This window comes from Suricata suricatta, chromosome 6 (assembly GCF_006229205.1).
Source record: "Suricata suricatta isolate VVHF042 chromosome 6, meerkat_22Aug2017_6uvM2_HiC, whole genome shotgun sequence".
NCBI lineage: Eukaryota > Metazoa > Chordata > Mammalia > Carnivora > Herpestidae > Suricata > Suricata suricatta.
The window spans coordinates 110,491,993-110,506,379 of record NC_043705.1 but is presented as its reverse complement, the minus strand read 5'-3'; the positions used below and the strand labels follow the sequence as shown (position 1 = coordinate 110,506,379).

The window sequence follows — 14,387 nt, the reverse complement described above, 5'->3', positions numbered from 1 at the left end:
TTGTCCATTTCTTCTGTGTTGTCCAGTGTGTTGGCATATAATTTTTCATAGTAATCTCTGGCGATTGCTTGTATTTCTAAGGGATTGGTTGTAATAGATCCTTTTTCATTCATGATTTTGTTTATCTGGGTGCTCTCTCTTTTCTGAGGAGCCTGGCTAGAGGTTTATCAATTTTATTTTTTTCAAAGAACCAACTCTTGGTTTCATTGATCTGCTCAACTGTTTTTTTTTTTTAATTCTATATTGTTTATTTCTGCCCTGATCTTTATTATTTCTTTTCTTCTGCTGGGTTTGGGGTACGCTAGCTGCTCCCCTTCTAGTTCCAGTAGGTGCTCTGTTAGACTTTGAATTTGTGCTTTTTCTAGTTTGTTGAAATACACCTGGATTGCAATATACTTGCCTCTTAGGACTGCTTTTGCTGCATCCCAGAGATTTTGGATTGTTTTTTTGTTTTCATTTGTTTCCATATATTTTTTAATTTCTTCTCTAATTGCCTGATTAGCCCAATCATTCTTTAGTAGGGTGGTTTTTAACTTCCATGTTTTTGGAGGTTTTCCAGACTTTTTCCTGTGGTTAATTTCAAGTTTCATAGCATCGTGATCTGAAAGTGTGCATGGTATGATCTCTACTCATTTATACTTATGGAAGGCTGCTTTATGCCCCAGTATGTGATCTATCTTGGAGAATGTGCCATGTGCACTCAAGAAGAAGGTGGATTTCTTAACTTCAGGATGTAGAGTTCTAACTATATCTATCAATTCCATCTGTTCCAATGTGTTGTTCAGGTCCATTGCTTCTTTAGTGATTTTCTGTCTGGTTAATCTATCCATTGCTGTCAGTGGAGTATTAAAGTCCCCTGCAATTAGCACATTCTTATCAATAAGATTGTTTCTGTCTGTGATTAATTGTTTTATGTATTTGGGTGCTCCTGAATTCGGCACATAGATATTTATAATTGTTGGCTCTTCCTGATGGAGAGATCCTGTAATTATTATTAATGTCCTTCTTCATCTCTTGTTACTGCCTTTACTTTAAAGTCCAGTTTGTCTGATATAAGGATGGCTACTCCAGCTTTCTTTTGGCTTCCAGTCGCATGATAGATATTTCTCCATCCCTTTACTTTCAACCTGAAGGTATCTTTAGGTCAAAAATGAGTCTCTTGTAGACAGCAAATAGATGGATTTTGTTTTTTTATTCATTCTGCTACCCTGTGTCGTTTTGTTGGAGCATTCAGTCCATTTACATTCAGTGTTATTATTGAAAAATGTGGGTTTAGAGTCATTGTGTTCTCTGTAGAATTCACGTTTATAGTGGTGTCTCTGGCACCTTGTATTCTTTGCAACATTTCCCTCATAGAGTCCCTCTTAGGATTTCCTGTATGGCTGGTTTGGTGGTCATGAATTCTCTCAATTTTTGTCTATTTGGGAACAGCTTTATCTCTCCTTCTATTTTGAATGACAGGCTTGCTGGATAAAGGATTCTTGGCTGCATGTTTTTTCTGTTCATCACATGAAGATTTCCTGCCATTCCTTCCTGGCCTGCCAAGTTTCATTAGATAGGTTTGTAACCACTCTGATAGGTTTCCCTTTATACGTGAGGGCCATTATATCCCTAGCTGTTTTCAGAATTCTCTCTTTATCTTTATATTTTGCCAGTTTTACTATGATATGTCATGCTGAAGGTTGATTCAAATTATGTCTTAAGGGGGTTCTTTGTGCCTCTTGAATTTGAATGTCTATTTCTTTTCCTAGATTTGGAAAATTCTCAGTTATAATTTTGTCTAGTATCCCTTCAGGACCTTTCTCTCAGTCTTCCTCTTCAGGAATTTCTATGATACGGATGTTGTTCCACTTGATTCTATCACTCAGGTCTCAAATTCTCCTTTCCTGCTCCTGGATCAATTTCGCTTTTTTTTTCCAGCTTCCTCTTTTGCTATAACTATATCTTCTAATTCACCTATTCTTCTCTCTGCCTCTTTAATCTTTGAGGTGGCTGCCTCCATTTTGTTATTCACTTCGTTTATAGCCTTTTTAAACTCATCACCCCTATTTTCAAAGTTCCTAGTCATTGTCTCAGTTGCTTCTTTGATGCTTTTTTCAACCCCAGTGATTATTTTTATGACAAGTTTTTAAAATTCTTGTTCAGTGATGTTGTTTAGGTGTGTGTTGAGCAGTTCTGTGGCTGTGACTTCTTTCTGGAGGCTCTTCAGGGGAGAGTTCTTTCGTCTTTGTCATTTTTGCTAGTTTTCTGTCCCTTGTCAGTTTTAAAAAACTCATTGTGCACTGTGCACCTGTTGATATTGGTCTGTTAAAGGAGGTGTATTGACCAGGGCCTGTCATTTCAGGAAATATTCTTTTAATGGTGTCTCTCAGTTTCTCTTATTGTGCCTTTGAATATTTTATTTCCCTACTCGGTGATATTTGGGACTTGACGTCATGCACACTTTGGCTTGTTTCTTGGGGCAGCCTCGGGCATCTTTGAGGTTGTCTTCTTACTAAAGTCCCTCCTTCCACTCCTGCAGATGAGAGTAATGTCCTTCTCAGTTTGATAGATAGGGCAGACGAACTTTACAGAGCTCCCTTCCTCACAGCCATCTTGGCTCCTCCCCCAGGAGTAGAATTTAGTGATTTATTTCTTATAACACCCAGTGCTCATCCCAGCAAGTGTCCTCCTTAGTACCCATCATCCATTTAGCCCATCCCCCTACCCACCTCCCCTCCAGCAACAGTCCATTTGTTCTCTGTCGTTAAGAGTCTCTTATGGTTTGCCTCCCTCTCTGTTTTTGTCTTGTTTTTCCTTCCCTTGTTCATCTGTTTTGTTTCTTAAATTCCACATATGCATGAAACCATATGGTATTTCTTTCTCTAACTTATTTTGCTTAATACATTCTAGTTCCATCCATGTTGCAAATGGTACAATTCCATTCTTTTTGATCAGAGTAATATTCCATTATACATATACGTATATATGTAGTGCACACATACATATGCGTGCACCACATCTTTTATGCTAATTGCTGACTTAAACTGTGGCTTATTTTCTGTGCCCAAGGATAATCTGTTCCTAGTCTCTCCGTACTATGCATTCCCACTGCATCCGTTTCCCTTGGTTACTGGGCCTCCATCTTTCTCTCTTACCATTTTTTTCTCTTTGGTTGTTCAGTAGCTGTTCAGTCAGCCTTCAGTTCTTTTTCAGGAGGAATTATTCGGTTAATAGGTGTAGTTTGGTATGTTCCATAGAGGAAGTGAGTTCTGGGTTGCCATCTTGGGCCAGAACCAAACTGTCTCATTTTTGACTTCCCATCCTATTACAGTTATGCCACTGTTCAGTAATTCTTTAAGTAAAAGTCTAAATTTTAAGTAAAGGTGTTTGTCTCCACCTTAAGTTTATTCAAGATATTAGTATATTTTCATCAGAAAATTTTAAATCAAAAGGTTTGGAAACAGGTGAAGATTCTAATATTAAGGGAAAAAGAGCCAAAGGCCTGGATATCCGTTTTATGTAGCTTGTGCAGCCACAGTAAAGAGAATTCCCTCCTTTCACTTTGGTCTATGAATACATATCTTGTGAGCTTACTTGCTAGAATTCTTAGATAGAATTCCCACCATCAAGAGAGAATTCTGAAATAATAGATTTAAAATTGTCTACTTTTGATGGTTTACAAATTGGTTCGGGCATCATTTTCTGTGAACTTTAATGATGATAAGTTATAAAATCTTGCTTTAATAATTCCCTATTCCCCTTTACAAGGGCATTTTGAATTGGCACCAATTTCTCGAAGGCCCTGATGGTATTGAAAATGCTCGGTTTGGTTCAGCGATTGCAGCTCTTTCAGATATCAACATGGATGGCTTTAATGATGTAATAGTCGGTTCACCTTTGGAAAATCAGAACTCTGGAGCTGTGTACATCTACAATGGGCACGAAAGCACCATTCACATGAAGTATTCCCAGGTAACCGTGAGTTCCATGGTGATGTAGTCACACGGGAGTATCCTCCTGTCAGAGCTAGAGACTAACCATGCAGACAGCCCAATCCACCCCACTTAATTTAGAACTCTATTCACTCATCAAACAACCATTTAGTGAACCTGTCCTAGGCTCTGGAGATACTATAAGGAACGGGACAGATAAGATCCACAAAGAGGAGAATTTTATGTTTTTGTCGAGGCAGAGGGAAAATGAGATAAAATGGTCCAGATCATAATAACTATAGGGAATTGTAAACAATCTTCTCAAGTTCAGGGATGAGAGTTACCAGGTATTTTAAAGGGTGAGTGAGCAGGAGGACCTCACTGATCAGGCACCTTTCCAGTAAATTCCTGAAGGAAGTGGGCTGGGAGAGCAATCAGTCTGAGCTTGCTTCAAATCCCACTCAGTCCACTCATCTGCTGCTTTGTGATTTTTCTTTTTTATGTTAAAAAATTCATGCTGGTTCTTTGACGTGGCTGCAAGACTGATCAACAGATAAAGTTTGTGATTGAAAAACCAATGGAAATTTGTGGAGAATAAAACAACCTGAGAAGTGGCTATATAGAGAACCTAACAGTGCCAGATAGAAGCTCCCTTTTTCTGCTTCAATTGTTATGCGTTATAAGTTCATGTCAAACTTGCTCTTTCAGAAAATCTTGGGATCTGACGGAGCCTTTGGGAGCCATCTCCAGTACTTTGGAAGATCTTTGGATGGCTACGGTGATTTAAATGGGGATTCCATCACCGATGTGTCTATCGGTGCTTTTGGACAAGTGGTTCAGCTCTGGTGAGTCCATGGAGAGCCAGACACAAACTAGCTAACTGAAAAATGACCTGCTAAGTAGGGCAGCAGATAGCTGTGCAGGAATTGGGGAAATACCACACGCATTATAAAAGACTCCAGGACATTTATAGGTCATAATTTACATAAAGGAAGAAATGTGTTTTTCCTTGTGGAGAAAAAAATATATGTTTAACATTGCCATCAAGTTCCTCTTCTCTATATGGTGAGCCAGAAAAAATACACAGAAAAGACAAAGACTTTGAAATGGTATTCCAGATATTTCTGAATATTATCTTCCAAATAGCCTTACCTCAGCTCACAGAAAGGAAGCCTCATGAGAATGCCCTAAATACTGAACATTCAGACCACACAAGTAAAGTGTAATTTCTCATGTGGTTATGATGTAACTTTTAAATTATTAGTCCTAAACAAGAAGCCATTATTTAGGTTTAGCTGACCTCCCACTGACCTCAATAGGAGTTGGAGAGCAGGGAGGAACAATAAGGGATTCCAGGGCGATGCGATTCGAGGTTAAAAATATGTGCAGTGGGCCAGGGATTGGAATCGGAAGAAAATTAAGAATTTGATCAAGAGTCCTCCTCAAAAATATATTTCATTCATTTGTCTGCAAAAAATGTGCTTTAAGTGTCCCAGTACTTCAGGAACAGAAAAGCATTACATATGCATGTGTCGTTTCAGATTTTCATTAAATTTTTTACAATATTTTACTTGTGCTTTTAAAAAGATGAAATGCATTATTTTGAGTGCATCATTTTAATGAAAACTTAAGGTGGGGGGAAAACTCTTGAATACCTAAATATATTTACTGAATAAAATTTGTTAAGAGTAGTCTACCATTAGAGAAACACAAGATATAACATAGTTACATGACATATTCCTAAAAAAAATTTATAAGAAATCATACATTTCAGTGAACATCATCCTCAAGCTACCTTGGTGTAGGCTTCATTCTTGGTAGCCTGTACTATTACTATACTGGGACACTGCTTTTTTCGTCATTGTTGTTTTAGGATTATATTTTTTAAGTAATCTCTACATGCAACATGAGATTTGAACCCACAACCCTGAGATCAAGAGTTGCGCTCTCCACCAACGGAGCCATCCAGATACCCTGATGCTCCTTTTTAATATAGTCCGTGAGGGGCCAAATTTTTTTCTTTTGAAGATGACTTTTTGAAGAATCAAATCCAAGATAGATGGAGTCAGATCAGTTTATTGAAGTGATTAGTCAAGCTAGATTCATGCCATTTTGTGGTCATTCTTTTTTAAAAAAGTTTTATATACTTTTGTTTTCTAAGTTTGTTTATTTTGAAAGAAAGGGAGAAGGAGAGGGTGTGGAGCCTGCTTGGAATTCTATCAGTGTGGAACCTGATGTGGGGCTTGGGCCCACAAACCATGAATCCATGACCAGAGCCAAGACTAAGTGTTGGACACTTAATTGAATGGGGCACAAGTGCCTCTCTGGTCCATTCTTATAAGGTGCTGGAACTGGACTTCTCTGGGTAACTTGAGAATAATTCTTAAACAAGTTTACAGAATCATTTAGATCAGTGGCACCATTTACACTGAGATAAAAGATGGGCTTAAAGAGATTGACTTATAGAAGACACTCACATAGACATTTTAGATCTTCTAGGTCTGAAGACATGTTGCATTTGCTATTGGATGTTTTATGACTGCTTACTGGGGGCCTGATAGGTACATGATTAACTAATAAAACTTTTCCAATGGACTTGAGTCCTTCAGGTGGTATCTGAAATATTAAAAAAAAAAAAAAAGGTTTCTTCATCTTCTTGTGGTACTTGTCAAAACAATGAAGTTACTCATTACTGCTTGCTGCCTTGTAAATGCTGGAGAGTGTGCAGAGTCCTGATGATGAAGTGAACAATTTTACTGGCAGAGGAACTAGGAGACCAGGGGTTCTACTTTCTTACTTGCTAACTGTTACTCAGTGAGAAGTTACCAAACGTTTTCTTTTGTTTCAGACTTTTTCATCAATAAAAGGGAGACAATATTTGTTCTATTTCACAAGAATGTTAGCCTCATTTGCTCCTCTATGTGTATGGGAAAGCCCTTCCACTATAAAAAGGGCTGTGCCAGAGTCAGAAATGTGTAGTTCCCTGCCTGCCCGAGAGACGCCTCCGCCACTTGCTGGTACCACACTAGTTGCCGCCATCATGGTCATAAGCCACACATCAAAGAATGGCTAGCAGCCATTAAGGGAGGTGACAGGGAGACCCTCCTCAGCCCTGCCCCCTCCTCTTGCCACCTGCCCTCTCCCATTTTTGGGAAGAGGGAACATCACTGCTTCCACCTGGCAAAACACAACAGCATCTGTGACTTTGGAAATTTATTTGCAAAGAGGTTGCAGACTCACATCTTGTGCTCACGCGTGCATTAAACAAATACTAAAGGTGGATTGGGCTGGCAATAAGGTCACAAAGGACAAAAGGCCTTATCCCTGCCTGCCATTTTAGGGCTTTCAAATACGAAATCCCACTGAAGTGCTTAGATCATGCAGAGAATAACTTGATAATTCTGGCCCTGGGTCTTCTAGGTAAGTTATAACATGCACGTGGTGGTAAAATATCGATTTCCATTTATGTCTTTCAGGTCACAGAGTATTGCTGATGTATCTGTGAATGCCTCCTTCACACCAGAAAAAATTATTTTGTTCAACAAGAATGCTGACATAAAACTCAAACTCTGTTTCAGTGCCAAGTTTAGACCTACCAAGCAAAACAGTCAAGTGGGTGGGTTGACCTGAAATAAGCTGTTTGGAGATAGGTTTGTTTGTAGAGTTTTTGTTCTGAATGTAACCTATACTTTGGATTTATAGACCAAAAGAAGGGTCTTTCAGACAATGGTTGCCGCCCATTTGGGGTTTCTGAGAATGGCTAATTAGGCATGGAAGGTTTGGTTAGGTCGTCCCTTGTCTCAAGAAGGTAACTTTCTGCCGCAGAAAGTTACTATTTTGTGAGTTAGAGCTGAGTGAGCCCAGAACTATCTTTCAAGTTTCTTTTGCCCATGGGTTCCTCACCCCAAACCTTGGGCGCACACACATGTGACACTGGTGTACACCCATATTAGTCCCCTGGGTATCAGCTATGACATGGCCTAGATATGGGGTATCCAGCACAGGTACCAAATATCCCTATTCTTTTGAGAAATTAATATGCATGAAATGAGAGAAAAAATATAAAACACGTAGTTTGTGCCCAGTGTTTTAAATGTTCTAAATAATCCGGAGAACTGAGTACAACTCTGAAATGTGTCCTGTTAGGAGGAGTGAGTAAGTGGGATTAATGGTCATCTCTCTCTGGGGCCAGATAAGTATTCTTTCAGAACTTGGCCGAGTCCTTTCTAACCACTGCCCCCTCACTTTCATCTCTCCTGCTCCAGTAACCACAGAGCACAAAAATTGATTTAGCACTCAATTAAACACTGCCTTCTTTCATTTGCTGCTTTTTCATGGGTTCTAATCCCTTCTATCAGATTCTGGCTCTAAACTGCAGGCACCTTTAGTTCCTATAAGTGTTTCATTAAGTGGTTAACAAACCAACTTAACCTGCCTCTAATATTTTCAATCTTTGTCATGATTCATACCAAGAAATACGTCGGTTAAAAACACAAAGCAGAAGTTGGATTCCCATCTTGGCAGGCTTTCCATATTTTCCTACTTTTTATTATCTATCTGGCATTTTTCCTTTCAGGCATTCAAATACTGACCCAACTCTGAGTAGAACCTCTCACAGACATGCCTTACTGTAGCAGGTCCATGTGAGGAGCCGTGACAGTGTTTGTACAGGAGTGGTTTTTGACTCAACTAAGTGGCTAGATGTAACGTACAGCATGGTGACTATATAGGTAACACGGTACTATGTTGTATATTTGAGGGTTGCTAAGAGCGGATTTTAAACGTTAACGCACACAGAGTTGACACTGCATGAGGGGATGATCTGTTAATGAACCTTATTGTAATCATTTGCCAATATTTATATATACAAAGTTACAAGTAAAATTGGAACACTATCATATCTCCATTACATGTAACTCAATAAAAACTGGGTGGGGGGACATTAAGTGGCTAGTCTGCTTAAAACATTCATTCGGAAAATCTATTAGTTGGCAGAAATAGCTGGCTAGTTAGCTCTCCTGGCCTGACAGCATGGATGTGTCTTCTATATCTTCCACTTTCTGACCGGGCTTCAAACCCTCTGTTACTATACACTCGAAAGCAGCCTCCAGAGAACGTCCTTCCCTTCAGCTCGCTGCCTAGCCTCTCTGGGCTTTCCTCTCGTTGGGTGCCTTTTCCTTGATGTCCTCGGGTCCACACAGAGAAGCCAGTCCTGATCATTTGTCACTTCATTGCTTTGCAATAATAGTATGTAAGACCTGAATCCCATCTTCACAGCTTTGAAAAGTAAATTTATAAAGCATATGGTCTTTGTTATTTACTTTATAAGGTGCTCACTCCAGTTTAAAGTTAATAACATAAAATATTTAATGTCTATCAGCCTATCCTCTTTTAGCAGGCTACTAGAAAAAAGTAAAATCATGCTATCATGTGTACTAACTTTGTCCTAGTTATGTTCCCCTCCTTGGCATTATTTTTCCTTTGTATTATTTTCACCACTTCGTTTTAATTCACTAGATACATTTCTATTTCATCTATGTGAATTTCATTAAGTCCTTGGAGCAAGAAAAACTATACAACATCTTTAATATTTTAAATGTAACCTGTAGAATTAATGTTTTTGGAAGTCTATTCAACTTTAAATTTTAAAAATAAGATGGAGTAACCCCAGACAAGGCAGCTGATGCTTTGAATATCAGCAGGTCTTCTTTCTCAATTTTGGATAGCAGGAGTTAGTTGAAGGCTCTGATACTTTGTATTTTGGCAACTGACATCAGTTTTTATTGCTTTTTTAAAAAATTTTCATTTCCATGAGTTAGTATCCTATCTGATTTATAGATGAGGAAATGGAGGTTAAAAGAGGCTACACAAATTGCCTGAAGTCCTAGAGCTCATAAATGGTGGAATTAGAAGTCAAACCAAGTCCATCGGATTCTAAACTTCTTACTGTGGAGTTCATGCCTTCCCCCAAATACGCATCTAGGATGTTCCCCCAGAGGATCCCCGTTAACACTCAAATAACTCACAACTGCATAGAAACTGAAAGAATTTGAGTTCTGGTTTAAAAATTACTCCAGTTTTATTTCTGACTGTGCCCTAGGCCTTGTGAACAGAGCTGGTTTTCTCTCTTTTACTCTGCTTGTTAGCTGAGGAACGAGATGATCCTTTCCACATACAAGAATGTATTCAATTATAGGTACTCAGTGGCTCTTTCTTTAACATATCACCATGTTAGGGGTGATAAAACCAAACATCTTGATAAAACCAAACTCACTTGAGAAGTGAGTAATTTGACCAAATTCATTCAGTAGGTTTCCTGGGGGCAAGTCTACTTTTCTCCCAATTGCTTCAAGCCACACTTCTCTGAATCACTCTCTCTGTATCCACGGTCACCTACATCACACCAGAGTGTGAATTACAAATGTCCCTGCATACGGCTCACAATCCATCCATGTAAAGATGGATTTTATATTTTCTTGAAGTCTTTGACTTGCAAGATACAATTAGGGATGGTTTTTCTGTAAAAGTTTATTTGTAATAACATTTCTTTATGACTTTTATCCTAGCCATTACATACAACCTCACAATTGATGCAGACCTGTATTCATCCAGAGTAACCTCTAGGGGGTTATTTAAAGAAAATAACGAAAGATGCCTGCAGAAGAATATGATAGTAAGTCAAACAAAGAGCTGCTCTGAGTACGTCATCCACATACAGGTAAGACCTCCGTGATCTCTGTCCCCTCCTTTCCTCCTACAGACTAATGAGTGGTCCAAGTCTTAAAAAGAAGCTTATGAGTTAGAAAATGCTTGCCCTTCGAATTAATGCTTTTCTTGTCTAATTTCATGAGCAGGAAATCCCATTTTCTTTATGCTAATATATAATCCATTCTACTAATATGTTAGTAGCGTGAAATGTTATTTAGGATTACAGCCAAAAGTCTAAAAAAATAAGATTGTTAAAGAAATCAAAGACAGTACTTTTTTTTATTTTTTATTTTTATTTTTTACATTTTTTTTTGAGAGACAGAGACAGCACGAGCAGGGAAGGGTCAGAGAGACGGAGACACAGAATCCGAAGCAGCAGCTCTGAGCTAGCTGTCAGCACAGAGCCTGACGCAGGGCTCGAACCCACAAACCATGAGATCATGACCTGAGCTGAAGCCAGAAGCCGAACGCTTAAATGACTGAGCCACCCAGATGCCCCAAAGATAGTACTTTCTTAAATGTTTACCAGGGCGAGCTTTTAGGAGATAGTAAATTTAATTTTAGCATTTTCCTATTAGGGAAAATTTTTAAGCTGATGAAACAGTGCCAATTTTGATTTCTACTACTGGATTTAAATTAATATAGGACAATAATGGTAGATTATGAGGTAAAAAGTATTCTAATCTTGTGCTATAGTTACAGTTCACATGAATTTTGAAAATCTCACAAGTAGGAAAAATTCTTCTCGGGAAAATTTCCAATAAGAAATTTATTTTACAAATTATATGAATATTTTCCCCTAGAAACCATGTATTGGTCTTTGAAAGTGTGATTTCCTCAGGAAACCATTTTTAAAAGAACTATTTAAGAATTTTCCTAGAACATGGTTCTCAGCATTTAAAATGTATGAGAATTGCCAAAAGAACTTTTATAAAATCCATATTCAGGGTCCTCACCACCAGAAGTTTGGGTTTAAGATCCAAGGAAAATGCAGATTTGAGGAGTACTCCCAGATGGTTCTGATGTAGATGGATACAGAGACACCATCTCAAAAATGCTGAGGTACGAGTTGGAAAAACAAGTTAAAAGAGGAATTAAAATCTATTGAATTGTTTAATTTCTTGTTCATAATAAAGAAGTCTTGTTTACGAAGGCCTGGACCTTCGTTGTTAAGACGCTGACTATACAGATTCTTTAAACGGATAAAAGCTGGCTCTCATTCTCTCCTATTTTTGTGCTCAGTGGGAGATCAAATAAAACAGGGTCCATTCTGGGAGAATGCAGTCAGCCAGGCTGTCGTTCACATATACATCCTGCTCACATGGGTGTGTACTTGTAAAGTTTCTGGAAGATGTGTGTGGCTTGGGTCAGTGAAGAGATCTTGTTTCGGTTAGCACACTATATTGGATATCAACAGCAAACCCATTCTGTGCGCCAAGCCCGCGGCCGCCTGAGGAAAGCTCTCCTATGGTCAGGGCACCATGCTAGTCTTGCCGGCCAAAGGGGCTGACGGCAAGAGTAAGTCCTGCCTGCGAATGGACTAGGCGATAACAAAAATACTACTAATCAGGAAAAGGCAAATTGGATTTTTAGGGTTTATCATTTGTAGAGATACTGTTCTTTCCTGACAAGAACCGAGAAGATGTTTTAAGAAGACCCTAGATGGCACTTGCAATCTTGTTTTGGCATTTTTACATTTTTTAGTAGACAGGAACCCTCAAAAACTGGGAGCAGCCCGCTGCATCCAGGAAGGCTGAAAACCCTCCACCCTGCACCATGAAGGCCGAGTGGAGAAGTTGTACTTGTAGCGGGGTAGCGTCGGCTTTAATAACTGCAGGTGATATTAGCATCGTCTAATGTGTGCAAGAGGCAGGGTAGCTTCTAACAGCACGTGAGGGCCAGAAATTGGGGAACCTGGTTTCTGATGTGGGAATCCCCTTGATCTGGTTTTGCAGAGCAGTTAGGTTCTGACTGAGGAAGGGAGTTCTCTTGTCAGACACCAGCCCTGAGCACCTTCCCATCTAGGTCATAATATTCCCTCACAAAGATTTGGTCAGGATAGCTAAAGACTTTCTTAAATCTTGGCAGTAGGAACTGGAAAGGCCTAGCCAACAACCCAAGAATCATGTACTGATAGAGGTCCCCCCCCCTTTTTTTTTTTTTTAAGTGTTTGTTAGTTTTTGAGAGAGACAGAGCCTGAGTCAGGGAGGGGCAGAGAGAGAGAGGGAGACACAGAATCAAAGCAGGCTCCAGGCCCCATGCTCCATGATGTCAGCATAGAGCCCAACTCGGGGCCTGAAGTCAAGAGCCATGAGATCATGACCTGAATCAAAATTGGACACTTAACTGACTGAGCCGCCCAGGTACCCCAAGAGATCCTTTAAGCACTAAAATTGGGCAGATCCTCTAAATATTTATAAATTACTTGTGTGTGAATAGCAAGGTCACTGATGAGCTTAACTAAGATTTGTTGGTTTAGATTTTTTACTGAACCCAAGTCTCTAGGCTTCTTAATAGTGGAGAGACTAAGAGCAGAATTAAGATGTAAGAAGCCAGAGTCTTGAAAATTCAAAACAAGGGTAATTCCACCTAATTAAGAGCGAACCATGTTCTTAATCGTGAACAACACATTAGTTGTCATTTTCTAGTCTTGAAGCTGCTGCACCCTAATAAACTGCCTCACTGTGTGTCTGTGTGTTTAGAAGCCCTCCGATGTTGTCAGCTCTTTGGATCTGTGTGTGAACATCAGTCTGGAAAAACCTGGCACCAGCCCCGCCCTTGAAGCCTACTCTGAGAAGGCCAAGGTCTTCAGTGTAAGTGTGGGCTGCCCTTCCTGGAATTCAGACTGGCTAAGAAAGCTTCACAGTCACTGCGGTGTGTTCGGAAGCTACCTAGGATGGAACTTTTCAATTGTTAGTCTTCTAAATGAAACACCCTTCTGTGTGATTCATAGGCATGCAAGTTCCACAAAGACAGGATTTTTGTCTTCACTGCTCTCTCCCCAGCCCCTTGAGTGCTAGAGGTGTTCAATACATATTTGTTGAAGAAGTAAATAACCATAAAGCCAAGCACCTGGTGTTCACCATCCACTTTAAAAATGTTACCAATACCTGTGTTCTCTGTACCCTCCCCACCCCAGCACGTCCACATTCATCCTGCTCCCCGAGGCAGATCATCACCTTGCATTTGGCAGTTACCAATGGTTTTCTTCCTGTGCTGCTAACCGTGTATATATTCCTAAATTTTGTTTATCATTGTATGGTTTTGAGCTTTATATAAATAGAATAATACCACATATGTTCTTCCACAATTTGGTTTTTAAGCCAAGAGCAAACCTGTAGGATTGTTTTTTCTTTGTTGTAGATCCCTTTCTACAAGGACTGTGGGGATGATGGAATCTGCAGCTCTGATCTAGTTCTAGATGTCCAACAGCTGGCAGCTGCTGAGTAAGTCTGCTTCAGAGCTCAGCGTCTGATGTAGAAATAAGACACATTAGGTCTTTTCATTCAAATGAGTGTTTGTGGAGATTTTTTTCCTGCAAAAGAAGCATCCATAACTAGTAAAGATCTTTAAAATCTGAACTTCAATTTTCACCATCCTTATAAGAGCAAAACAGTAAGAAATAAAAACTGTTTGCATTCGGATGGCTCCTTTCCCTACAATGTAACTAAAGTCAACAAAGAAGAAAATCCAATAGCATTGACTTCTTTGTTGTCTGTATCATTTTACTATGAAGATAGTTTATTAAACAACTTTCTCGGGTTT

The 14,387-nt window shown here is 39.3% G+C and overlaps 1 protein-coding gene across 1 annotated transcript in view; it reads left to right on the top strand.

The window, feature by feature from the left end:
* Positions 1–14,387, top strand: part of ITGA2 (integrin subunit alpha 2) — a 109,139-nt gene that overhangs the window by 74,464 nt on the left and 20,288 nt on the right. The window contains exons 14-19 of the mRNA XM_029940910.1: positions 3,751–3,954; positions 4,623–4,759; positions 7,391–7,530; positions 10,481–10,632; positions 13,325–13,435; positions 13,986–14,068. Coding sequence (XP_029796770.1) covers positions 3,751–3,954; positions 4,623–4,759; positions 7,391–7,530; positions 10,481–10,632; positions 13,325–13,435; positions 13,986–14,068 — 827 coding nt within the window. The remainder of the gene's footprint in view (positions 1–3,750; positions 3,955–4,622; positions 4,760–7,390; positions 7,531–10,480; positions 10,633–13,324; positions 13,436–13,985; positions 14,069–14,387) is intronic.